Source organism: Salmo salar, chromosome ssa12 (assembly GCF_905237065.1).
Source record: "Salmo salar chromosome ssa12, Ssal_v3.1, whole genome shotgun sequence".
In the NCBI taxonomy this organism is placed as follows: Eukaryota; Metazoa; Chordata; class Actinopteri; order Salmoniformes; family Salmonidae; genus Salmo; species Salmo salar.
In genome coordinates, this window is record NC_059453.1 from 8,618,477 (window position 1) to 8,644,611 (window position 26,135).

The 26,135-nt window shown below is 43.4% G+C and overlaps 2 protein-coding genes across 2 annotated transcripts in view; both read left to right on the forward strand.

Moving 5' to 3' along the window:
• Positions 1–4,998, forward strand: part of LOC106590818 (uncharacterized) — a 30,109-nt gene extending 25,111 nt beyond the window's left edge. The window contains exon 10 of the mRNA XM_045690627.1: positions 4,801–4,998. The gene's annotated coding sequence lies outside the window, so the exon portion shown is untranslated. The remainder of the gene's footprint in view (positions 1–4,800) is intronic.
• A 3,774-nt stretch (positions 4,999–8,772) lies between these two features.
• LOC106564110 (uncharacterized) overlaps positions 8,773–26,135 on the forward strand; it is a 28,717-nt gene continuing 11,354 nt past the window's right edge. The window contains exons 1-36 of the mRNA XM_045692047.1: positions 8,773–8,936; positions 9,552–9,676; positions 10,440–10,558; positions 11,088–11,265; positions 11,396–11,427; positions 11,549–11,646; positions 11,767–11,786; positions 11,891–11,912; positions 12,053–12,080; positions 15,458–15,542; positions 15,785–15,931; positions 16,137–16,348; positions 17,090–17,190; positions 17,282–17,400; positions 17,497–17,673; positions 17,780–17,811; positions 17,925–18,022; positions 18,130–18,152; positions 18,505–18,526; positions 18,631–18,658; positions 18,767–18,851; positions 18,985–19,131; positions 19,233–19,444; positions 20,463–20,563; positions 20,655–20,773; positions 22,435–22,611; positions 22,752–22,783; positions 22,929–23,026; positions 23,131–23,159; positions 23,322–23,343; positions 23,463–23,490; positions 23,782–23,866; positions 24,158–24,304; positions 24,532–24,743; positions 25,761–25,861; positions 25,953–26,071. Of these exons, the coding sequence (XP_045548003.1) occupies positions 10,542–10,558; positions 11,088–11,265; positions 11,396–11,427; positions 11,549–11,646; positions 11,767–11,786; positions 11,891–11,912; positions 12,053–12,080; positions 15,458–15,542; positions 15,785–15,931; positions 16,137–16,348; positions 17,090–17,190; positions 17,282–17,400; positions 17,497–17,673; positions 17,780–17,811; positions 17,925–18,022; positions 18,130–18,152; positions 18,505–18,526; positions 18,631–18,658; positions 18,767–18,851; positions 18,985–19,131; positions 19,233–19,444; positions 20,463–20,563; positions 20,655–20,773; positions 22,435–22,611; positions 22,752–22,783; positions 22,929–23,026; positions 23,131–23,159; positions 23,322–23,343; positions 23,463–23,490; positions 23,782–23,866; positions 24,158–24,304; positions 24,532–24,743; positions 25,761–25,861; positions 25,953–26,071 (3,153 nt within the window). The 5' untranslated portion in view covers positions 8,773–8,936; positions 9,552–9,676; positions 10,440–10,541. The remainder of the gene's footprint in view (positions 8,937–9,551; positions 9,677–10,439; positions 10,559–11,087; positions 11,266–11,395; positions 11,428–11,548; positions 11,647–11,766; positions 11,787–11,890; positions 11,913–12,052; positions 12,081–15,457; positions 15,543–15,784; positions 15,932–16,136; positions 16,349–17,089; positions 17,191–17,281; positions 17,401–17,496; positions 17,674–17,779; positions 17,812–17,924; positions 18,023–18,129; positions 18,153–18,504; positions 18,527–18,630; positions 18,659–18,766; positions 18,852–18,984; positions 19,132–19,232; positions 19,445–20,462; positions 20,564–20,654; positions 20,774–22,434; positions 22,612–22,751; positions 22,784–22,928; positions 23,027–23,130; positions 23,160–23,321; positions 23,344–23,462; positions 23,491–23,781; positions 23,867–24,157; positions 24,305–24,531; positions 24,744–25,760; positions 25,862–25,952; positions 26,072–26,135) is intronic.

Genomic DNA, 26,135 nt, shown 5'->3' on the forward strand with positions numbered 1-26,135 from the left:
ACCATTCCTCACTACCTTCTATTGAGGCCCTGTCTTTACCATTCCTCACTACCTTCTATTGAGGCCCTGTCTTTACCATTCCTCACTGCCTTCTATTGAGTCCTGTCTTTACCATTCCTCACTACCTTCTATTGAGGTCCTGTCTTTACCATTCCTCACTACCTTCTATTGAGGCCCTGTCTTTACCATTCCTCGCTGCCTTCTATTGGGGCCCTGTCTTTACCATTCCTCACTGTCTCCTATTGAGTCCTGTCTTTACCATTCCTTACTACCTTCTATTGAGGCCCTGTCTTTACCATTCCTCACTACCTTCTATTGAGGCCCTGTCTTTACCATTCCTCACTACCTTCTATTGAGGCCCTGTCTTTACCATTTGAGGCCCTGTCTTTACCATTCCTCACTACCTTCTATTGAGGCCCTGTCTTTACCATTCCCCACTGCCTTCTATTGAGGCCCTGTCTTTACCATTCCTCACTGCCTTCTATTGAGGCCCTGTCTTTACCATTCCTCACTGCCTTCTACTGAGGCCCTGTCTTTACCATTCCTCACTGCCTTCTATTGAGGCCCTGTCTTTACCATTCCTCACTGCCTTCTATTGAGGCCCTGTCTTTACCATTCCTCACTGCCTTCTATTGAGTCCTGTCTTTACCATTCCTCACTACCTTCTATTGAGGTCCTGTCTTTACCATTCCTCACTACCTTCTATTGAGGCCCTGTCTTTACCATTCCTCACTGCCTTCTATTGAGGCCCTGTCTTTACCATTCCTCACTGTCTCCTATTGAGTCCTGTCTTTACCATTCCTCACTACCTTCTATTGAGGCCCTGTCTTTACCATTCCTCACTACCTTCTATTGAGGCCCTGTCTTTACCATTCCTCACTACCTTCTATTGAGGCCCTGTCTTTACCATTTGAGGCCCTGTCTTTACCATTCCTCACTACCTTCTATTGAGGCCCTGTCTTTACCATTCCTCACTGCCTTCTATTGAGGCCCTGTCTTTACCATTCCTCACTGCCTTCTATTGAGGCCCTGTCTTTACCATTCCTCACTGCCTTCTATTGAGGCCCTGTCTTTACCATTCCTCACTGCCTTCTATTGAGGCCCTGTCTTTACCATTCCTCACTACCTTCTATTGAGGCCCTGTCTTTACCATTCCTCACAACCATCTATTGAGGCCCTGTCTTTACCATTCCTCACTACCTTCTATTTAATTTAATTTAATTTTTATTTCACCTTTATTTAACCAGGTAGGCTAGTTGAGAACAAGTTCTCATTTGCAACTGCGACCTGGCCAAGATAAAGCGTAGCAATTCGACACATACAACAACACAGAGTTACACATGGAATAAACAAAACATACAGTCAATAATACAGTAGAACGAAAGAAAACAAAAAGTCTACATACAGTGAGTGCAAATGAGGTAAGTTAAGGCAATAAATAGGCCATGGTGGCGAAGTAATTACAATATAGCAATTAAACACTGGAATGGTAGATGTGCAGAAGATGAATGTGCAAGTAGAGTTACTGGGGTGCAAAGGAGCAAGATAAATAAATAAATACAGTATGGGGATGAGGTAGGTAGATAGATGGGCTGTTTACAGATGGGCTATGTACAGATGCAGTGATCTGTGAGCTGCTCTGACAGCTGGCGCTTAAAGCTAGTAAGGGAGATATGAGTCTCCAGCTTCAGAGATTTTTGCAGTTCGTTTCAGTCATTGGCAGCAGAGAACTGGAAGGAAAGATGACCAAAGGAGGAATTGGCTTTGGGGGTGACCAGTGAGATATACCTGCTCGAGCGCGTGCTACTAGTGGGTGCTGCTATTGTGACCAGAGAGCTGAGATAAGGCGGGGCTTTACCTAGCAGAGACTTGTAGATAACCTGTAGCCAGTGGGTTTGCCGACGAGTATGAAGCGAGGGTCAACCAACGAGAGCGTACAGGTCGCAATGGTGGGTAGTGTATGGGGCTTTGGTGACAAAACGGATGGCACTGTGATAGACTGCATCCAGTTTGTTGAGTAGAGTGTTGGAGGCTATTTTATAGATGACATTACCGAAGTCGAGAATCGGTAGGATGGTCAGTTTTACGAGGGTGTGTTTGGCAGCATGAGTGAAGGATGCTTTGTTGGGATATAGGAAGCCGATTCTAGATTTCATTTTGGATTGGAGATGCTTAATGTGAGTTTGGAAGGAGAGTTTACAGTCTAACCAGACACCCAGGTATTTGTAGTTGTCCACGTATTCTAAGTCAGAGCCGTCCAGAGTAGTGATGCTGGACGGGCAAGCAGGTGCGGGCAGTGATCGGTTGAAGAGCATGCATTTAGTTTTACCTGCATTTAAGAGCAGTTGGAGGCCACGGAAGGAGAGTTGTATGGCATTGAAGCTCGTATGGAGGTTAGTTAACACAGTGTCCAAAGAGGGGCCAGAAGTATACAGAATGGTGTCATCTGTGTAGAGGTGGATCAGAGAATCACCAGCAGCAAGAGCAACATCATTGATGTATACAGAGAAGAGAGTCGGCCCGAGAATTGAACCCTGTGGCACACCCATAGAGACTGACAGAGGTCCGGACAACAGGCCCTCCGATTTGACACACTGAACTCTATCAGAGAAGTAGTTGGTAAACCAGGCGAGGCAATCATTTGAGAAACCAAGGCTGTCAAGTCTGCCAATAAGAATGTGGTGATTGAGTTGAAAGCCTTGGCCAGGTCGATGAATACAGACAGCTGCACAGTAATGTCTCTTATCGATGGCGGTTATGATGTCGTTTAGGACCTTGAGCGTGGCTGAGGTGCACCCATGACCAGCTCTGAAACCAGATTGCATAGCGGCGAAGGTACGGTGGGATTCGAAATGGTCGGTAATCTGTTTGTTAACTTGGCTTTCGAAGACCTTAGACAGACAGGGTAGGATAGATATAGGTCAGTAGCAGTTTGGGTCTAGAGTGTCACCCCCTTTGAAGAGGGGGATGACCGCGGCAGCTTTCCAATCTTTGGGAATCTCAGACGATACGAAAGAGAGGTTGAACAGGCTAGTAATAGGAGTTGCAACAATTTCGGCAAATCATTTTAGAAAGAGAGGGTCCAGATTGTCTAGCCTGATTTGTATGGGTCCAGATTTTGCAGCTCTTTCAGAACATCAGCTATCTGGATTTGGGTGAAGGAGAAATGGTTTGGGCTTTGGCGGGTTGCTGTGGAGGGTGCCGGGCAGTTGACCGGGGTAGGGATATCCAGGTGTAAAGCATGGCCAGCCGTAGAGAAATGCTTATTGAAATTCTCAATTATAGTGGATTAATCGTTGGTAACAGTGTTTCCTAGCCTCAGGGCAGTGGGCAGCTGGGAGGAGGTGCTCTTATTCTCCATGGACTTTACAGTGTCCCAGAACTTTTTTGAGTTAGTACTACAGGATGCAAATTTCTGTTTGAAAAAGCTACCCTTAGCTTTTCTAACTGCCTGTGTATATTTGTTCCTAACTTCCCTGAAAAGTTGCATATCACGGGGGCTATTCGATGCTAATGCAGAACGCCACAGGATGTTTCTGTGCTGGTTAAGGGCAGACAGGTCTGGAGTGAACCAAGGACTATATCTATTCCTAGTTCTACATTTTTTGAGTGGGGCATGCTTATTTAAGATGGTGAGGTTGTCACTTTTAAAGAATAGCCAGGCACCATCTACTGACGGGAGGAGGTCAATGTCATTCCAGGATACCACGGCCAGGTCGATTAGGAAGGCCTGCTCGCAGAAGTGTTTTAGGGAGCGTTTGACAGTGATGACGGGTGGTCGTTTGGTCGCAGACCCATTACGGATGCAGGCAATGAGGCAGTGATCGCTGAGATCTTGATTGAAAACAGCAGAGGTGTATTTGGAGGGCGTGTTAGTTAGGATGACATCTATGAGGGTGCCTGTGTTTAAGGATTTGGGGTTGTACCTGGTAGGTTCATTGATAATTTGTGTGAGATTGAGGGCATCAAGCTTAGATTGTAGGATGGTCGGGGTGGTAAGCATGTCCCAGTTTAGGTCACCTAGTAGCACGAGCTCAATAGATAGATGGGGGGCAATCAATTCACATATGGTATCGAGGGCGTAGCTGGGGGCAGCTATTGAGGTCCTGTCTTTACCATTCTTCACTACCTTCTATTGAGGTCCTGTCTCTCTCTAACCATGTCTGTCACTAACCCTGTCTGTCTCTAAACCTGTCTCTCTCTAACCCTGTCTGTCTCTAAACCTGTCTGTCTCTAAACCTGTCTCTCTCTAACCCTGTCTGTCTCACCTGTCTCTCTCTAACCCTGTCTCCAAACCCTGTCTGTCTCTAAACCTGTCTCTCTCTAACCCAGTCTCTAAACCCTGTGTGTCTCTAACCCTGTCTGTCTCTAAACCTGTCTGTCTCACCTGTCTCTCTAACCCTGTCTCTCACCTGTCTGTCTCTAACCCTGTCTCTAAACCCTGTCTGTCTCTGACCATGTCTCTCGCTAACCCTGTCTCTCTCTAACCCTGTCTGTCTCTAACCCTGTCTGTCTCTAACCCTGTCTCTCTCTGACCCTGCCTGTCTCTGACCCTGTCTGTCTCACCTGTCTCTCTCAAACCCTTTCTGTCTCTAACCCTGTCTGTCTCAACTGTCTCTCTCTAACCCTGTCTCTAAACCCTGTCTGTCTCTAACCCTGTCTGTCTCACCTGTCTCTCTTGAACCTGTCTCTCTCTAAACCCTGTCTGTCTCTAAACCCTGTCTGTCTCACCTGTCTCTCAGCCCCTCCACAGATAAACCTGTCTCTCTCTCTAACCCCATCTTTCTTCCCCCTCCACAGAAGCCCCTGTCTGAGATCAGGAGCACCACTCTAACTCAGGTTGTGTTGAACTGGACTCTGGCCGAGCTGGCCGGGAACTACAGGTCCCAGGAAGACGAGCCAGAAGACTGGATGGAAGACATATTGGACGTAGAGGACTGGTATGACCATGTAGTGGTGCCTGTTCTCCGCCGTGTCCTGCCTCACGACCAGACGCACATACCTGGCAGCCTCAAGGCTGTCTTCCACAAAGTGTTGTGAGTAAAATGTTCACTAAATATACTGACAAATACAACACTAGAGATAGAAACATATGTAGTCTCAAACATAGAGCCAAAAGACAAGCATAATAGTAGGTACTAAATCTGGCCCTCATATCATCACGGTCACCTAATCATCCCCAGTTTACAATTGGCTCATTCATCCCCCTCCTCTCCCCTGTAACTATTCCACAGTGTCACGGCTGTTCGAAGGAGCGGACCAAAATGCAGCGTGTTCATAGTTCCACATATTGATTAAACGTGAAACTGAATGCAATACATAAATAACTTGAAACCACAAAAACAACAAACTGTGACGCAGCGAGGAAAACACACTACTCAAAAGATAATAACCCACAAAACAGGAAGAGAAAAACCCCTACTTAAATATGATCTCTAATCAGATGCAATGAGGATCAGCTGCCTCCAATTAGAGATTGACCCCAAACAATCCCAACATAGAAATAGAAAAACTAGAACTTAAACATAGAAATAGAAAACATAGAACCAAAAACACCCACTGTCACGCCCTGCCCTACTCTACTATAGAAAATGACATCTTACTAGGGTCAGAACGTGACACACAGGTTGTTGCTGTAAATGAGAATGTGTTCTCAGTCAACTTACCTGGTAAAATAAGGGTTAATTAAATAACATTTAAGTGGCAAATAAAGTCCCAAATATAGTGTCAAACATGCTGTCAGATGTAGTTAGTACCACACATAGTACCATACAACCAGATGTAGCTAGTACCAAACATAGTTCCATACTCCCAGATGTAGTTAGTACCACACATAGTACCATACACCCAGATGTAGCTAGTACCAAACATAGTTCCATACTCCCAGATGTAGCTAGTACCAAACATAGTTCCATACTCCCAGATGTAGTTAGTACCAAACATGTCCAACATGGTACCATACTCCCAGATGTAGTTAGTACCAAACATGTCCAACATGGTACCATACTCCCAGATGTAGTTAGTACCAAACATAGTTCCATACTCCCAGATGTAGTTAGTACCAAACATGTCCAACATGGTACCATACTCCCAGATGTAGTTAGTACCAAACATAGTTCCATACTCCCAGATGTAGTTAGTACCAAACATAGTTCCATACTCCCAGATGTAGCTAGTACCAAACATAGTTCCATACTCCCAGATGTAGTTAGTACCAAACATGTCCAACATGGTACCATACTGACAGATGTAGTTAGTACCAAACATAGTTCCATACTCCCAGATGTAGCTAGTACCAAACATAGTTCCATACTCCCAGATGTAGTTAGTACCAAACATGTCCAACATGGTACCATACTGACAGATGTAGTTAGTACCAAACATAGTACCATACTGACAGATGTAGTTAGTACCAAACATGTCCAACATGGTACCATACTCCCAGATGTAGCTAGTACCAAACATAGTACCATACTCCCAGATGTAGTTAGTACCAAACATGTCCAACATGGTACCATACTGACAGATGTAGCTAGTACCAAACATAGTTCCATACTCCCAGATGTAGTTAGTACCAAACATAGTTCCATACTCCCAGATGTAGCTAGTACCAAACATGTCCAACATGGTACCATACTCCCAGATGTAGCTAGTACCAAACATAGTTCCATACTCCCAGATGTAGTTAGTACCAAACATGTCCAACATGGTACCATACTGACAGATGTAGCTAGTACCAAACATAGTACCATACTGACAGATGTAGTTAGTACCAAACATGTCCAACATGGTACCATACTCCCAGATGTAGCTAGTACCAAACATAGTACCATACTCCCAGATGTAGCTAGTACCAAACATAGTACCATACTGACAGATGTAGCTAGTACCAAACATAGTTCCATACTCCCAGATGTAGTTAGTACCAAACATGTCCAACATGGTACCATACTCCCAGATGTAGCTAGTACCAAACATAGTACCATCCTCCCAGATGTAGCTAGCACCAAACATAGTACCATGCTGACAGATGTAGCTAGTACCAAACATGGTACCATACTCCCAGATGTAGCTAGTACCAAACATAGTACCATAGCTGATGCAAGAAAGTCACTGATCATGATATTTACTGACCATTACTGACGATCTGTGTTGTGTTCTATGTTAACTGTCTCTACTATGTCTCTGTATCTATCTCTGTCTCCGTAGCTACCTGAACTCAGATATGGACAGCATGGACAATGACACTATGCCCCTTGACGTATGTAGCATCACCCTAGAGGAGAGGTCATGTGGGGTGAGTAGCTACAGCCATCTATATATCATGACACTATGCCCCTTGACATATGTAGCATCACCCTAGAGGAGAGGTCATGTGGGGTGAGTAGCTACAGCCATCTATAGTTCACATCAGTTGCTTTCCAGGCCGACTACATTGCAGGCGTTGCATCGCATCTTTTTTTATTTCATGTTTTATTTAACCTTTATTTAACTAGGCAAATCAGTTAAGAACAAATTGTTATTTACAATGACGGTCTACCTCGGCCAAACCGAGGAGTCCAATTGTGCGCCGCCCTATTGGACTCCCGACCACGGCAGGATGTGATTTGCTTGCATCAACCTATGGTTGTGTGCTGTGTCATCAACAGAGCAGTTGGGCATCGCATGACTATATCATATGATGGGGTTAGCTGATACATTAAACACCTATCCAGGCGTTGTGAGATCTGGCATGGGTCTGAAATGTAATCATTGTAAATAAGAATTTGTTCTTAACTGACTTGCCTAGTTAAATAAAAAGAAAGAAATAAAAATCATGCTGGAACACGGCATGGAGATAGCTGCTATGGAGATAGCTGCTATGGAGATAGCTGCTATGGAGATAGCTGTTATATTAGTTCAACGGCCTGTGTTTTACACCAAGGATTCTCTTGCTTTGATAATAGTAGGCCTCTGACTGATATAGGTAGAATTAGAGGAGTACAGAGACACCTACTGGTGACTGCATGTCATGACAACCTCTCAACATCTCGTTCTCGCGTGATCTCTTTCAGTTCAATTCAAAACAAAAATTCAATTCAATATACTTTGTTGACGTGGAAAAGTGAAAAACACTTACATTGTCAAAGTGAAACATTTTTGAGCTGCACTGTTGGAGCTCGGAGTATAAGAATTTCACTGTACCCTGCGATTACATCTGCTACCCTGTCTATGTGACTAATAAACTCATCTAATCATCTATCTAATCTATCAACGATGGTCAAATAAGACATTAATAATGGAATAATAAGGATAACGTTAATAGCGGTAATAATATTAACAGCAATTACAACAAATAATAGTTATGAGAACAATATAATCTTTCCATCTGTCCCTCTCTCTTGCTCTAGTTGACCAATGCTGTGGAGAAAGTGGCGCGCGTCCTGCACTGTGTTGCCCGTAGCAACTTGACAATGTCCGAGGAGACTATTATGCGTCTGGTCGTGGAGCTGACTGGGCGGCTCAACTCATTGGTCCAGAAGTTCTCCACCGCGGTAAGCCTCAACCAATCATTAGGGGACTTATTTGGACATTAGATCATATTTGAAGTCTTAAAAATTTGGACAGAATGTTAAGTGTGGAATTAATTATAACTTAAATGGTCATTTACCACAATATGTACACTGTAGAGTTATGCTGCTGATGTCACAAAATGAATTAGACAGTGTTTAAGATTTTACCTTCCCCATACAGAACTTCAGTGAGGTGGCGCACCACTTCCAAGAGGTGTTTGGCCAGGCAGACTCCCCGGCTCTGACCCAGGAGAATCTCAACGACCCAGACTTCATCAGGCTCTGGTTCCAGATCAAACTGAAGCCCCTGCTTCCCTCCGTCCCTCCCAGCCTTCTCTCCTGCCTCAGCACCAAGAACTTCACCTGCCCCGTCTACCAAGCCCTGTGAGTAACACTAAACCTAGCCTAACCTAACACTAATACATAAACCAAGCCCTGTGAGTAACACTAAACCTAGCCTAACCTAACTCTAATACATAAACCAAGCCCTGTGAGTAACACTAAACCTAGCCTAACCTAACACTAATACATAAACCAAGCCCTGTGAGTAACACTAAACCTAGCCTAACCTAACACTAATACATAAACCAAGCCCTGTGAGTAACACTAAACCTAGCCTAACCTAACACTAATACATAAACCAAGCCCTGTGAGTAACACTAAACCTAGCCTAACCTAACACTAATACATAAACCAAGCCCTGTGAGTAACACTAAACCTAACCTAACCTAACACTAATACATCTACCAAGCCTTGTGAGTAACACTAAACCTAACCTAACCTAACACTAATACATCTACCAAGCCTTGTGAGTAACACTAAACCTAACCTAACTATTATTGTAAAGTGGTTGTTCCACTGGATATCATAAGGTGAATGCACCAATTTGTAAGTCGCTCTGGATAAGAGCGTCTGCTAAATGACGTAAATGTAAATGTAAATGTCTAACCTAACCTAACCTAACCTAACACTAATAATAATATATCTATGGTTCCACAGTGTGGGGGAGCTGAGTGAACAAATGAAGCTGATGGACCAGGAGGACGAGCAGATGTATGAAATGCACGGTCACATGATCTACAAACAATTCCTGTTGCCCTTCCTGTTGAATCACAACTCCTCAGGTAAGAGTTCTGATTGATTAGTTCTCCAGGCAAAACCGTTTATTTTTACTACTCTAATTATGTTGGTAACCAGTTTATAATAGCAATAAGGCACCTCGGGGGTTTGTGGTATATGGCTAATATACTCTTTCCTCTGGTCTAAAAAATATCCCAATGCCCCAGGGCAGTGTTTGGGGACATTGCCCTGTGTAGGGAGCCGTCTTTCGGATGGGATGTTAAAAGGGTGTCCTGACTCTCTGTGGCTACTAAAATATCCCATGGCACTTATTGTAAGAGTAGGGGTGTTAACCCCAGTGTCCTGGCTAAATTCCCAATCTTCCCTCATACCATCATGGCCACCTAATCATCCCCAGATTCCAATTGGTTCATTCATCCCCCCTTCCTCTCCCCTGTAACTATTCCCCAGGTTGTTGCTGTAAATCTGAATGTGTTCTCAGTCAACTTTACCTGGTAAAATAAGGGTTAGATAAAAAATAAAGTATAAACCCTTTCAGTTTGTTTACCCACACATAGAAGTAATAGAAGAAAAAATTGACTACTTCAAAATGGAGATGGCCTCAATGGCGCTGCCCGTGCGCTCATAGATACAACGTTGCGATCTCTATACAACTCTATGGTGGCAAGCTTCAGACTCTTGTCATGTGATCTTCAGCAGTCGCAGTCCCACTGCATATTGATTATTACTATTAAATGAAAGAGAAATCATTATAACCCGAAAATGGCCTCTGATATACTGATATCCCTTCACTGTTTCAATCTTCAGACCCACAGTGCATCTCTTCAGCCAGTAGCAGTGCAGACTGGCTGATCAAGAACTTTGGTGGATTCTCTGCATTCGCTCCTCTGAGGGATTTCTATGATCTAAATGGTCATTTCTCTGCTGTAAGTATGAGAGTCATGTACGTTTCAATGTCGGCTGACTGCACCACCATGTTTATACTGTATATACACTACCGGTCAACATTTTGGACACACCTACGCATTCAAGGGTTTTTCTTTATTTTTACAATTTTCTACATTGTAGAATAATAGTGAAGAAATCAAAACTATGAAATAACACATATGGAATCATGTAGTAACCATAAAAAGTGTTAAACAAATCCAAATATATTTTATATAGCCACCCTTTGCCTTGATGACATGACATCTTTGCACACTCTTGGCATTCTCTCAACCAGCTTCACCTGGAATGCTTTTCCAACAGTCTTGAAGGAGTTCCCACATAGGCTGAGCACTTGTTGGCTGCTTTTCCTTCACTATGTGGTCCATGATTATACAGTACATAGATATTTGGATTATTATGTATTCAGTCATTATACTGAGTCACCATATCAGCAATTGTTATGTTTCTAACATTTGATAGAGAAACTGAATCTAATGTTTAATAACCTTCTTGTCTCTTTCCTTCCAGTTGTCAGCCCTGGAGGTTCTCTCTCCAAAGCAGACTGCAGAGCTGGTGGTGTTTGCCTCTTCCTGGTCTTCCAGGGAAAGCTGTCATCATCAACACAGTGTTTGACTACCTGACTGAGTCACCAAAGGAGAGGAAACTCCCTGACTTCCTGTACCACCTCATAAGGCTGTCTGCGGAGGTAACACAGCTCTACTGGTCAACAATGAGCTAGCCTAACAATGCGACCCAACATTTTGAGGCAGGATACGACAACCTGAAAACACCTTTTCACCATTATAAATTAACTCTTTCATAATGTTTTGTTTCAGATAACAATGCCCTGCAAATCCTACAAAATCATGTAAGTTAGACTACATGGGAGAACTGAAGCTCTGGCTCTTTGAAACACAAGCAATGTTGAACCTCTGTTCTGTGAAATGCAGTGGTTTATTATGTTAACTTCCTCGTTGTGTCTGTCTCAGCTTTGAGCGTCTGTACCAGGCCTTATCGTCTGTACCTCCAGAGATGGAACCAGTTGTCTGGGCCAACATAGACAACCTGATGCAGACCGCTCCAGAAGGTCAGTCACACTTCTAATCTTTTCATCAATCCTTCATGTTGTTTATGGTCTAAATAAATCCTCACAAATATTTCCCATCATACCCTGTTGTTTACCACATGTGTTTGTTTATTTGGTCAGGTTGTGGATTGGATGAACAGGTAAGCAGAAAATATATTGAATACATTGAAATATGTTAGGAAAATATTAATATTGTAATTTCAAAACATCACAATTGTAATTTAAATAACTGTTTAATTTTCAGTGCCCATCAACACCATTTAATTGTAAGTTTTATTTGCATATATTTACATATCTATATTTAACAGTGCTATCGAGTAATAAGATACAGATATACTGTACATTTGTCTGAAACAAATAAATTACAAGAAACATACTAATCTCTTTCATCTGTGACCATCAACAGATACCAGAGTCTGTGCTGGAGTCAACAGGTACATACATTCATCACATTACATTTATGCTAGGTGCTGTTGTTCTAGTGCTAACGTGCTAATGCTAGGTGTGCTAATGCTTAGCTAACATTATAGCTAGTCGGCTACTGTACATACTAGGGTTTAATATTTTCCGGTATTTTACAAACGTTCCATCCTGAGAATAAATCACTTTTCTCCCGGGGGACCCGGTATTTCCTGCCAAAACCGGAAGTGTCATTCAAAAGCATTATAAAGCGTATAAATATGTCTGGATTTTTATTAGAGCTTTGATCAGAATGAAAATGTAAAGTTGATGCTACCTGAGCCTGATATTATATTAAATACATTTTATGAGCCCTACATTAACGACATTTAATGAGCCCCAAAAAGTCAAAATGATTGTGCCATTATCCAATGTATAGCCTATATGATATAGACTACTTCAAATTACGCACGACAGAAAAACATAAAAGCCCATAGATGTAGCTAGCTATATGCTCTGTTGGCTAAATAAATGAAACTAGCTCCAGTAGACTATTTGAGTGTGAACTGTATTACTGTACTGTATTGTATTATACGGACTTGAATTACGCACATTGTTCAAACCATGATAAAGCAGAAGAGAACATGCGATTCTGGTGCAGCACATGCGGCCTAAAAAGTTACAAGTATAGACTAGTGAATTTTATTTTAATGTTGAAATATAATTGGGCCTATTTGTATAATCAGTAGGCTGACACATAAACACCTTTTGTAATATTTCCCTTAATGTTATTAGCCTACCTCCTCTTTCTCTCTCTATTGTTGCTTCATTCCTTCCTCACTTTCAACTGTTAAGTGAAATAAGTTTTGTTGTCCTTATCGTCATCATTCTAATGACATTCTTGGAATAATATAGGACTAGAATTAGATGCAGAAGGCTTTCACTTCTCTTCATGAAGATTGAATGGTTATGGATCTGAATTAATAACTGCTCTAGCCTACCGCCATTGCCCGTTCCTCTTCTTTCAAACTACCTGTGAGTTCAATTGTCTGCTCAATTTAACGTTCAGCAAACAAGAGGCTTGCGTCCCTCTTAGAATAGTCTATTGGTATAAGAAACTCCAAGAAGACCCAGAGTTAAGCAGCGTTTTTTAAGGAGAGGCCGGCGAGGCACAGGTGCTTGCGTATTTCTGCAAGAGACAGCGGCTATAAATTAGAAGCTTATTATGCATAACTCATCATTAGTTATCTAAATAAGGCTAATACTGCATTATATTTATTACCTGAAAGAGGTAGGGTAGGACATCTATATATTGGGCGATATATCAATCTAGACAGGATGATCTATTTTGGATGTAATTTGAATGGAGTCGATGGAGAGAGAGAAATACTGCGAGAGAGTGGTTGCGCGTGCACTGATTTAAAGCAACGATATTCGAGTGATAGGCAGTTTTAAACTCTGCAGCCACAAACAAAAAAAATCTTTACAATGAAAAAACAAGGTGACCCTGAAAGCCAGATAGAGATGGGTAAATTAGACGCTTATTCTGTCTTTATATTACTGTAGCATTGGCTGTGCCTCAGCAAATGTAGGCCTACCTGTCACAAGAAAAAAAGTTACCATGATGAGATGATAGATTTGCACGTCTGTCCCCACCCTGAGACGGGCCGTCTGTCCCCGCCCTGAGACGGGCCGTCTGTCCCCGCCCTGAGACGGGCCGCCTGTCCCCGCCCTGAGACGGGCCGTCTGTCCCCGCCCTGAGACGGGCCGTCTGTCCCCGCCCTGAGACGGGCCGTCTGTCCCCGCCCTGAGACGGGCCGTCTGTTCCCGCCATGAGACGGGCCGTCTGTCCCCGCCCTGAGACGGGCCGTCTGTCCACACCCTGAGACGGGCCGTCTGTTCCCACCCTGAGACGGGCCGTCTGTCCATACCCTGAGACGGACCGTCTGTCCCCGCCCTGAGATGGACCATCTGTCCCCACCATGAGACGGGCCGTCTGTTCCCACCATGAGACGGGCCGTCTGTCCCCACCCTGAGACGGACCGTCTGTCCCCGCCCTGAGATGGACCATCTGTCCCCACCATGAGACGGGCCATCTGTCCCCACCATGAGACGGGCCGTCTGTCCCCACCCCTGAGATGGACCGTCTGTCCCCACCCCTGAGATGGACCATCTGTCCCCACCATGAGACGGGCCATCTGTCCCCACCATAAGACGGGCCGTCTGTCCCCACCCTGAGATGGACCATCTGTCCCCACCATGAGACGGGCCGTCTGTCCCCACCCTGAGATGGACCATCTGTCCCCACCATGAGACGGGCCGTCTGTTCCCACCATGAGACGGGCCGTCTGTCCCCACCCTGAGATGGACCGTCTGTCCCCACCCTGAGACGGACCGTCTGTCCCCGCCCCTGAGACGGGCCGTCTGTCCCCGCCCTGAGACGGGCCGCCTGTCCCCGCCCCTGAGACGGGCCGTCTGTCCCCGCCCTGAGACGGGCCGTCTGTCCCCGCCCTGAGACGGGCCGCCTGTCCCCGCCCTGAGACGGGCCGTCTGTTCCCACCCTGAGACGGGCCGTCTGTCCCCACCCTGAGATGGACCGTCTGTTCCCACCCTGAGATGGACCATCTGTCCCCACCATGAGACGGGCCGTCTGTTCCCACCATGAGACGGGCCGTCTGTCCCCACCCTGAGATGGACCGTCTGTCCCCACCCTGAGACGGACCGTCTGTCCCCGCCCTGAGACGGGCCGTCTGTCCCCGCCCTGAGACGGGCCGCCTGTCCCCGCCCTGAGACGGGCCGTCTGTCCCCGCCCTGAGACGGGCCGTCTGTCCCCGCCCTGAGACGGGCCGTCTGTCCACACCCTGAGACGGGCCGTCTGTTCCCAGCCTGAGACGGGCCGTCTGTCCATACCCTGAGATGGACCGTCTGTCCCCACCATGAGACGGGCCGTCTGTTCCCACCATGAGACGGGCCGTCTGTCCCCACCCTGAGATGGACCGTCTGTCCCCAAGCTGAGACGGACCGTCTGTCCCCACCATGAGACGGGCCGTCTGTTCCCACCATGAGACGGGCCGTCTGTCCCCACCCTGAGACGGGCCGTCTGTTCCCACCATGAGACGGGCCGTCTGTCCTCACCCTGAGATGGACAGTCTGTCCCCACCCTGAGCGTTGATGATTCATCATGCAGAGGCCGTAGAGAAGCTCGATTTAGACATCACATATAATTTAACAGTTCCATTTCACACCATGCTGTTAATAAACTCTAAATAATTTATTATAATTTACCGGTTTCTCGCAGTTATTTATCACGGGAAAATGGAGGGGTTTTGTGCGGTAAATCTCTGTAACTGGGTTCCCGCCATTCAACCCTGGTACATACCTCTGCTAATTCTGTCTTTTCAATTCTCCACAGCTATCCACTACAACACCACCTGCACATGGGGAATATGACAGAAGTTCTATGCAATTTCAGCTTGGAACAGTATGCTTGTTCACAGGTAATTAGTTGCTTCTAAAGTAAGAACAAATATTTCATCTTGGACCAATAGAAATCATTGTGCTGATCTGGTTTGTTAAGTAATTAATAATGTGAGAAGTATGCCTGTGCATCGGTGAGATTCTTTCACTATGGCCGTGATTCTAATGTATGAGAGACAAAGACATGGAAATACCAAGGCAGAGAAAACTTCTACATGTATTCATTCATTGACTCCACAACATCTGTTCTTCTCTCTCGAAGCTGAAAGACTTCACTGCAGAACACCTGGTGTCTCTTCTGAAATGTAAACTGCCTGGCAACTCCTCTCACTCGAAAGAGACCTGGAAGGTTCTCCTCACCAAACTGACCTCTGTCTTAGACCAAGCTCTGGACATGTTCTCCAATATGGTGAGAATATACAGTAGATCAACGTTCCTTAAATGTGTGAGGCGCGTTCAGCAGGACGCAACGTTTTGGAAAGTTCACATAGGAATATGCTATGTAGGAATCACGGAGGTTCTTTTCATGGTTTTCTATATGCAACGTTCGAGAGCGTTTTGCAACTGAACGTGGCCCTGTTCGGTAATTGAATGACCGATCTCTTCCTCCCCAGTCCAAACCTGTCATTGGCCCAGCACTATCCCAGGTGCTAGATGTGATTGGAGAGATCCGGGTCAACAGACTGACTGAGGATCAGCTGAGAGACATTGATGTCATCAGGAAGTGGTTCTCTGGGCGTCTGAGACTGTTCCTGCCGTCTGCATCAGGAGCGTTTCTGCACTGCCTCAGCACCAAGAACCTGAGCTGTGACACGTATCAACAGATGTATGTATGGTTAAAGGGATACTTTGGGAAACCATTTAACTACTTCTCCAGAGTCAGATGAACTCGTGGATACCATCTTTATGTCTCTGCGTGCAGTTTGAAGGAAGTTGCTGACTACTGCTAAGGCAATTGCTAACTAGCATTAGCATCAATGACTGGAAGTTTATGCAGATACCCATAGACGTCCAGTCATGGCGCTAACTCTAGTTAGCATTGGCTGGCGAAACTACGTCTAACTTCTTTCATACCGGACACAGAGAGATAAAAATGGTGTCCACAAGTTCATCTGACTCTGGGGAAGTAGATACAGGGCCTCATTGCCAAAATCCTAAAGTATCCCTTAATAGATTGATATTAATGCATAACATGTAGCCCATGTAACATGTAACCTGCAGTCAAATGACCAAATAGCTATTGGACTCATTTGGTGAGAGAAAGAAAAATAGCAGAAAATGCAGTGTTTTTTATATCAAAGTGTTTCATTACATTTCAGTTTTCTGTGATTAATATAAACTGTAATATTGGGATGAAACATCAAAATGTAAAACATTTCAACTCTATATCTGACATAGTACTTTTAAAAAAAGTCCATAACCGTGTGTGAGGGGAATACTTCTGTTTCAAAGTAGATTTCTTTAAGACCACCAAGAAACACTCTGTGACCCTGATTTAGCCCACTGCCGTAAAGGGTTAATGTGATTCATATCAAGCTGATAGTATGTTCTCTTTCCTTTCTCACAGACTGAGGGAGTTCAGCAATCAATTCGACCAAATGGACCAGATGAGACAAGAGCTGGTGGTCAAATACTTCATCCAGCCCTTCCTGACCAAAAACTCCTCAGGTATGGAAGATAGCAACTAGAGTAAAAGCAGCAAACTGTTCCTCAACTTCATTTAATCTTTGGCCTTAACCCATTGGTCTCCTCCCTCCAGACTCTGGCTGTGTGTCCAACTCTAACAGCAGTGTGGACTGGCTGCAGAAGAACTTGGGGCCATTCTCAGTTCTTGTGTCCCTCAGGGACCTGCTAGAATTCAACACAGACTTCTCTCCTGTACGTCTCATTTTTCTGCCGACTACGCCACAATGATTATACGTAAATACTTGTCCTCATTAAGTATTGATAACCTTCTTGTCTCCTCTCTTCCAGTTGTCAGTCCTGGAGGTTCTCTCTCCAAAGCAGACAGCAGAGCTGCTGGTGTTGCCTCTTCCTGGTCTTCCAGGGAAAGCTGTCATCATCAACACAGTGTTTGACTACCTGTCTATGTCACCAAAGGAGAGGAAACTCCCTGAGTTCCTGTACTACCTCGTCAGGCTCTCTGAAGAGGTAACACTTTGTGCATTAGTAAACAAAAGTTCTAACTTGTACCTCAACTGATATTGATGCTTTATCTTGTTGTTATATTGATGAAGCCCTTTGATGTCCTTTTCAGATGATGCTACCATGCGATAGCTTTAAGACCATGTAAGTGGATTCAACAGAAGTCTAACAATGAAGAGATCATTTATCTTCATGATCTTGTAAAACCACAAATCACTACTACACTTTGACATATCTGTTGTCTGTGTCTGTCTCAGCTTTGAGCGTCTGTACCAGGCCTTACCGTCTGTACCTCCAGAGATGGAACCAGTCATTCAGGCCATTATAGACAACCTGATGCAGACCGCTCCAGCAGGTCAGTCGTCCTTCATTAACCACGATGACTATTTTAACATGAATAGATTATTAAAACAATATATCAACGGACTATTTTTCAATGGGGTTTCTAATTTTTGTTGACAGATTGCTTGCCGATGAATATGAAGGTGAGAATGTATCTCTTATTTATTATTATATCTTTCATTGACTACTGCAATGAAGTAATGTAACTACTGTAATTGACTATTGTAATGAAGTAATGTAACTACTGTAATTGACTATTGTAATGAAGTAATGTAACTACTGTAATTGACTATTGTAATGAAGTAATGTAACTACACTAATTGACGACTGTAGTGAAGTAATGTAACTACACTAATTGACGACTGTAGTGAAGTAATGTAACTACTGTAATTGACTACTGTAATGAAGTAATGTACCTACTGTAATTGACTACTGTAATGAAATGGCCTATTATTATTGATACCTTTGTAATATAAAATCTTCTGTCTTTTTCAGTGTCCAATAACACCAGCGAACGGTAAGTGTTTTCTCTGACAGCAACAACAGATTTGATACCTACTGTACCGTATATATTGCTGCATGAGAGTCTGAAACTAAACATGTATTTCTCTTTTTCTGCAGATAGCAGAGTCTGTGAAGGAAATGCCAGGTAACAAGTTTATCACCTGTATCTAAGATCTACCTGGTCTTAATCCATTTAGTAGCCTCTTATGGTTATCAGTGATATGACCGTTTGTTCTATTTGATACTTCTACAGTGATTCACTACAAAGTTATTTGGCGACATCAAATACAGCGAACGTGCCCTGTAACTTTTCCCTGGAGGAGTATGCCTGTGCATCGGTGAGATTTTTCCACTATGGCCGTGATTCTAGTGTATGAGAGACAAAGAGATACTGTAGAGATACCAAGGTAGAGAAATCCTCTACATGTATTCATTCATTGACTCCATATCATCTGCTCTTCTCTCTCAAAGCTGACAAACTTCACTGCAGAACACCTGGTGTCTCTTCTGAAATGTAAACTGCCTGGCAACTCCTCTCACTCTAAAGAGACCTGGAAGGTTCTCCTCACCAAACTGACCTCTGTCTTAGACCAAGCTCTGGACATGTTCTCCAATATGGTGAGAATATAAATCAACCTTCCTTAACTCTGGTGATCAAGGTCAAGGTTGCAGTGTGTTGTTCTTTTTCTGAATGACCAATCACATCTCTTCCTCCCCAGTCCAAACCTGTGATTGGCCCTGCAGTATCCCAGGCACTGGATGTGATTGGAGAGATCCGGGTCAACAGGCTGACTGACGATCAGTTGAGAGACAGTGATGTCATCAGGAAGTGGTTCTCTGGGCGTCTGAGACTGTTCCTGCCGTCTGCATCAGGAGGGTTTCTGCACTGCCTCAGCACCAAGAACCTCAGCTGTGACACGTATCAACAGATGTATGTTTTATAAACGCCTCGTAACACTAGGTCCTCATAATTTAGGTCCTCATGAACTATACATCATTTGACAGTGGTATATGTTTACAAGTTACATGTTAGTCATTTAGCAGACGCTCTTATCCAGAGCGACTTACAGTAGTGAATGCATACATTAGATACATTTCATGCATTATTTTTTGTTGTTGTACTGGCCCCCCGTGGGAATCGAACCCACAACCCTGGCGTTGTACACACCATGCTGGCGTTGCAAACACCATGCTCAAAGAATATTTGATATACCATGTCGTCTTGAAAATACCCCTCGAGAGGGGACTCTGTTTGTCCCAGCAATTAGTAGCGGATATTGGTGAGTTCAGCTGACTGAGAGGAATCCAATACAATTTCCTGGATATTTCGAGGTCAAACACAAGGGGAGCAATCATGGGTTGGGGTCAGGGGTTAACCCACCGTTAAGGACGTCGCACCCAGAAGGTTAAGCCACTAGAAATTATGCATTTTCTCAATGATATTTACTGCCCTAACACATCATTCGTTTTCATCAAGCTTTTTCATTCTCTATTTAAGAACATCTAGGGGTATCTGAAACACATGTCATATAAGTATTTGTTGAAACATTAGAAGTGTACCTTATTGCCATTACCTCAATGAAAGCACTAAATAATACATATGATATGTCAAATTGAGTAATGCCAAATATCAGTCAGAATGAAGTGTGGTTTAAAGTGTTGGAATTGCAGCAGAAAGTTATTGGAAAGGTCAGGAAAACATCAGGAAAGATCTTTAGGCAATAAATATGCATGAACTTCTGTGTAGAAGAAAAGGTCATTATTGCTTTCAATTCATTATCTCCTGTCATTCTGAGCAGATTCTGTCGCAGTCGTCCTCTCCCCTTCTATCGAGTCCGGGTCAAACCGTTCAAACGCTAGAGCGACATTTCTAGGAAGATGCTCCCGGTAGAGGTCCCGCGCGGTCCTCGTAGCTAGAGGCTTAATGATTTATATTTCCTTTCTCACAGACTGAGGGAGTTCAGCAATCAATTTGACCAAATGGACCAGAAGAGACAAGAGCTGGTGGTCAAATACTTCATCCAGCCCTTCCTGACCAAAAACTCCTCAGGTATGGAAGATAGCAACTAGAGTAAAAGCAGCAAACTGTTCCTCAACTTCATTTAGTCTTTGACCTTAACCCATTGGTCTCCTCCCTCCAGACTCTGGCTGTGTGTCCAACTCTAACAGCAGTGTGGACTGGCTGCAGAAGAACTTGGGGCGGTTTTCAGTCCTGCTGTCCCTTAGCGACCTGTTGAAACTCAACACAGACTTCTCTCCGGTACATCTCACTTTCTGCCGACTACGCCACTTTGTTTATACATACATATATTTTATTAACCTGTCTGGGCCAGTGGGACGTTTGCGTCCCACCCTAGTCAACAGCCATTGGAATCGCGTCGCGCGAAATACAAATTCCTCTTAAATGCTATAACTTCAATTTCTCAAACATATGACTATTTTACACCCTTTTATACATACACCTCTCCTGAATCGAACCACGTTGTCCGATTTCAAAAAGGCTTTACAGCAAAAGCAAAACATTAGATTATGTTAGGAGAGTACCCTGCCAAAAATAATCACACTGCCATTTTCAAAGCAACTAGCATGCATCACAAATACCCAAAACACAGCTAAATGCAGCACTAACTTTTGACAATCTTCATCAGATGACACTCCTAGAACATCATGTTACACAATACATGCATTTTTTGTTCGATAAAGTTCATATTTATACATAAAAACAGCATTTTACGTGACGTTCAGAAAATATTTTCCCTCAAATGCTTCCGGGGAATCAGCGCTACAATTTACAAAATTACTATTCGAAAACATTGTTAAAATGTAATATCGTCATTCAAAGAATTATAGATTAACATCTCGTGAATGCGACCGCATTGCCAGATTTAAAAATAACTTTACTGGGAAATCACACTTTGCAATAAACGAGGTGCTATGCTCAGAAAAATAGGCTAGGAGATAAGGGTTAGCGCCATCTTGGAACCATCTAAAATCAAATATACTATTGTAAATATTCCCTTACCTTTGATTATCTTCATCATAAGGCACTTCCAGGAATCCCAGGTCCACAACAAATGTAGTTTTGTTCGAAAAAGTTAATAATTTATGTCCCAATAGCTCCTTCTTGTTAGCGCGTTCCGAAGGCTACTCATAATGTACGAGGCGCGCGGGACTTGTCCATACGAATGTGCAAATAAATAATATTTACATTCGTTCAAACATGTCAAACGTTGTATAACATAAATCTTTAGGGCCTTTTTCAATCAGAGCTTCAATAATATTCAAGGGGGACGATTGCATTGTCTTACAAAACGTTTCGGAACGAGAGGGTACCCACGGGCGCCCGCGTCATAGTAGTAATGGCCCTCCCCCTATGACCAACTTTCCGGCCTCTCGTTCGGTCAGTTTTTACCGGAGAAGACTCAAACCACTTTGTAAAGACTGTTGACATCTAGTGGAAGCCTTAGGAAGTGCTAAATGAATCCTAACTCACGGTGTGTTTCATTGGCAAAGTGTTGAAGGTGATTCCACAAATCAGATTTCCACTTCCTGCATGGAATCTTCTCAGGTTTTGGCCTGCCATATGAGTTCTGTTATACTCACAGACACCATTCAAACAGTTTTAGAAACTTTAGAGTGTTTTCTATCCAAATCGACTAATTATATGCATATTCTAGTTACTGGGCAGGAGTAGTAACCAGATTCAATCGGGTATGTTTTTTATCCGGCCGTGCAAATACTGCCCCCTAGCCCCAACAGGTTTTAATGACACAATAAATGGGTTGTAAAGCATTCTAGTTAAGTCTGTACATCAGTAATGTTTTCGCACATCAGTTCACCCAGGTTAATATGTCCATTTTTGATGTTGGAGGAGTCGTTTTGAACATTACAATCTCTCTCTTTCCACCTGTCTCCTTCCAGTTGTCAGCCCTGGAGGTTCTCTCTCCAAAGCAGACTGCAGAGCTGGTGGTGTTGCCTCTTCCTGGTCTTCCAGGGAAAGATGTCATCATCAACACAGTGTTTGACTACCTATCTAAGTCACCAAGGGAGAGGAAACTCCCTGAGTTCTTGTACCACCTCTCCAGGCTGTCTGTGGTGGTAATGATCCCAAAGATTATTAGTAAACAAACTTGTAATGCTGTCTTTGAGATAACTGAAAAAACACTGCAGTCTTGCCTCAATATGGTGATGTTAACTTCGATCCTTAACTTCTATGTTAACTTCTATCCTCTCCCCAGACTCCAGTCGGCTGCCCAGTTTACCAGACCATGTAAGTCAAACTTTAGACAATAGGTTGATTAGGCGATCCATGATATGCGGATCAAGTGATTACATACATTTTCTCTATATTCATGTAAAAAGATTAAATAGACAAATCTTTTAAATTACATTGTCTTTGTATTGGCTTTTCACAGTTTTGTGAGGCTGTACCAAGCCATGTCAGCATTGCCTCAAGAGATGGAGCCAATCATCTGGGCCAGTGTTTATGACCTCACAGAATCTGCACCAATGGGTGAGTCAGGTGCACTGTCTTTTTCTCGAATCAGATTCCAGATATAATTTGTTTTATTTTTTTACTCAATTTAATCTCTATGTATTTTGTTTTCATGTGAACAGATTGTGCTCTGGTACCAGTTAACCAACAGGTAAGTCAGTTCATGTCTCATTAAAATGTTTCAAGATTGTGAAAGAACATTGTTCTTTATGCTTCTTATATTACCCTGAACTTACAATAGGGGGAATGGACAACCGTGTGACTAGTCTAAGAGACTTTCCTTAATGATTATTTTGTGTCTCTTGTTTTCCAGTGTCCAGTGTCATCGCACAATGGTAAATTAAGTTTAGTAAACAACACCTTGATACTGTACCCTACCCTAATCTTTATCCTAGAACTGCACATTTAATCCAATATCAAACGCCCTGTTTTCTTTTTTTAAAATCTCTCTCAGCAACAAGAATCTGTGCCAGTGTTGACAGGTACAGTAAGACGTTATTCAGACTAGACTAGGGTTGCAAAATTCTTGTAACTGTCCCAAAATTCATATATATATATAATTTTTTTCCTGGTTGGAGGATTTCAAGAATAAGGAGGAAATAATCAAGTTATCTGGAATCTTCCAACCTGTTTTTCTGAAAAACTGGGCATTTTGGGAAACTCCCCTGAAGTTTGCAAACCTGGTCCATCCAAGTGATTGAAACACACTGATCCTGATTGTGAGAGTTGGTTGTGAGTTTGACACTGATACTTCTGTCTTACCTGTGTTTTAGTTCATCTCTACAACAGCTCTTGGACTCTGGGATCTCAACGGGACGTCTATGTGACTTCAGCATCAAACAATACGCCTGCTCACAGGTATGGGTTTAAATGTCTTCAGACAATCATGTTTGTACTTATAGATTACTGGCTTTGTGCTTATAGCCTACGGCTTTCTGTATTTACGAGTCACAGAAAAAAACTCAACTTAACATTTTGATTAATTAGAATCATTCACTGGTGGTTAATGTTAAGTCCATGTTCTACCTCTTCAATAAAGCAAAAAACATAGGGAAGGAGTGGGACTGCAACTGCCTCACTGCTTAAAGATGGACCAAAAATGTGCAACTGAAGTAGTATAAGTCGCTAAAATACTTGTCTCTCCTTCAGCTGAAAGACCTCACAGCTGAGAACCTGGTCACACTGCTGAAATGTAAACTATCAGAGAACAACACATACTCCAAAGAGACCTGGAAGCTGTTCTTCACTAAAGCTTCTGCAGTTCTGGATCAGGCTCTTGTACTTCTCTCCAACCAGGTACGTCTGATTCTGAAAACATTGTGGTTGTCCTTACCAATGTCGACGTAACCAATTTCTCAGCCCTAGAGTTTTCGAATAGAGCATAAAAATGTAACAACTTTGTTCAAGGCCAGGAATAGTTTAGGGTTGGCCTAGTTTGAGGTTAAAGTTCAAGTAAGTATGTGGTGTATTGGGTCAGGGTTTGCCAAAGCATGAAGTGACCAACCACATCTCTTCCTCCCCAGTCTGAGCCTGTGATTGGCCCAGCACTATCCCAGGTGCTGGATGTGATTGGAGAGATCAGGGTCAACAGACTGACTGAGGATCAGCTGAGAGATAGTGTTGTCATCAGGAAGTTGTTCTCTGGGCATCTGAGACCGTTTCTGCCGTCTGCATCAGAAGGGTTTCTGCACTGCCTCAGCACCAAGAACCTCAGCTGTGACACGTATCAACAGATGTATGTTTTATAACCGCCTCGTAACACTAGGTCCTCATAAGTTAGGTCCTCATGAACTATACATCATTTGACAGTGGTATATGTTTACAAGTTACATGTTAGTCATTTAGCAGACGCTCTTATCCAGAGCGACTTACAGTAGTGAATGCATACATTAGATACATTTCATGCATTTTTCTTTTTTTTGTACTGGCCCCCCGTGGGAATCGAACCCACAACCCTGGCGTTGTACACACCATGCTGGCGTTGCAAACACCATGCTCAAAGAATATTTGATATACCATGTCGTCTTGAAAATACCCCTCGAGAGGGGACTCTGTTTGTCCCAGCAATTAGTAGCGGATATTGGTGCGTTCAGCTGACTGAGAGGAATCCAATACAATTTCCTGGATATTTCTAGGTCAAACACAAGGGGAGCAATCATGGGTTGGGGTCAGGGGTTAACCCACCGTTAAGGACGTCGCACGCAGAAGGTTAAGCCACTAGAAATGATGCGTTTTCTCAATGATATTTACTGCCCTAACACATCATTCGTTTTCATCAAGCTTTTTCATTCTCTATTTAAGAACATCTAGGGGTATCTGAAACACATGTCAAATAAGTATTTGTTGAAACATTAGAAGTGTACCTTAATACCATTACCTCAATGAAAGCACTAAATAATACATATGATATGTCAAATTGAGTAATGCCAAATTTCAGTCAGAAGGAAGTGTGGTTTAAAGTGTTGGAAATGCAGCAGAAAGTTATTGGAAAGGTCAGGAAAACATCAGGAAAGATCTTTAGGCAATAAATGTGCATGAACTTCTGTGTAGAAGAAAAGGTCATTATTGCTTTCAATTCATTATCTCCTGTCATTCTGAGCAGATTCTGTCGCAGTCGTCCTCTCCCCTTCTATCGAGTCCGGGTCAAACCGTTCAAACGCTAGAGCGACATTTCTAGGAAGATGCTCCCGGTAGAGGTCCCGCGCGGTCCTCGTAGCTAGAGGCTTAATGATTTATATTTCCTTTCTCACAGACTGAGGGAGTTCAGCAATCAATTCGACCAAATGGACCAGAAGAGACAAGAGCTGGTGGTCAAATACTTCATCCAGCCCTTCCTGACCAAAAACTCCTCAGGTATGGAAGATAGCAACTAGAGTAAAAGCAGCAAACTGTTCCTCAACTTCATTTAGTCTTTGACCTTAACCCATTGGTCTCCTCCCTCCAGACTCTGGCTGTGTGTCCAACTCTAACAGCAGTGTGGACTGGCTGCAGAAGAACTTGGGGCGGTTTTCAGTCCTGCTGTCCCTTAGCGACCTGTTGAAACTCAACACAGACTTCTCTCCGGTACGTGTCACTTTCTGCCGACTATGCCTCTTTGTTTATACATACATATATTTTATTAACCTGT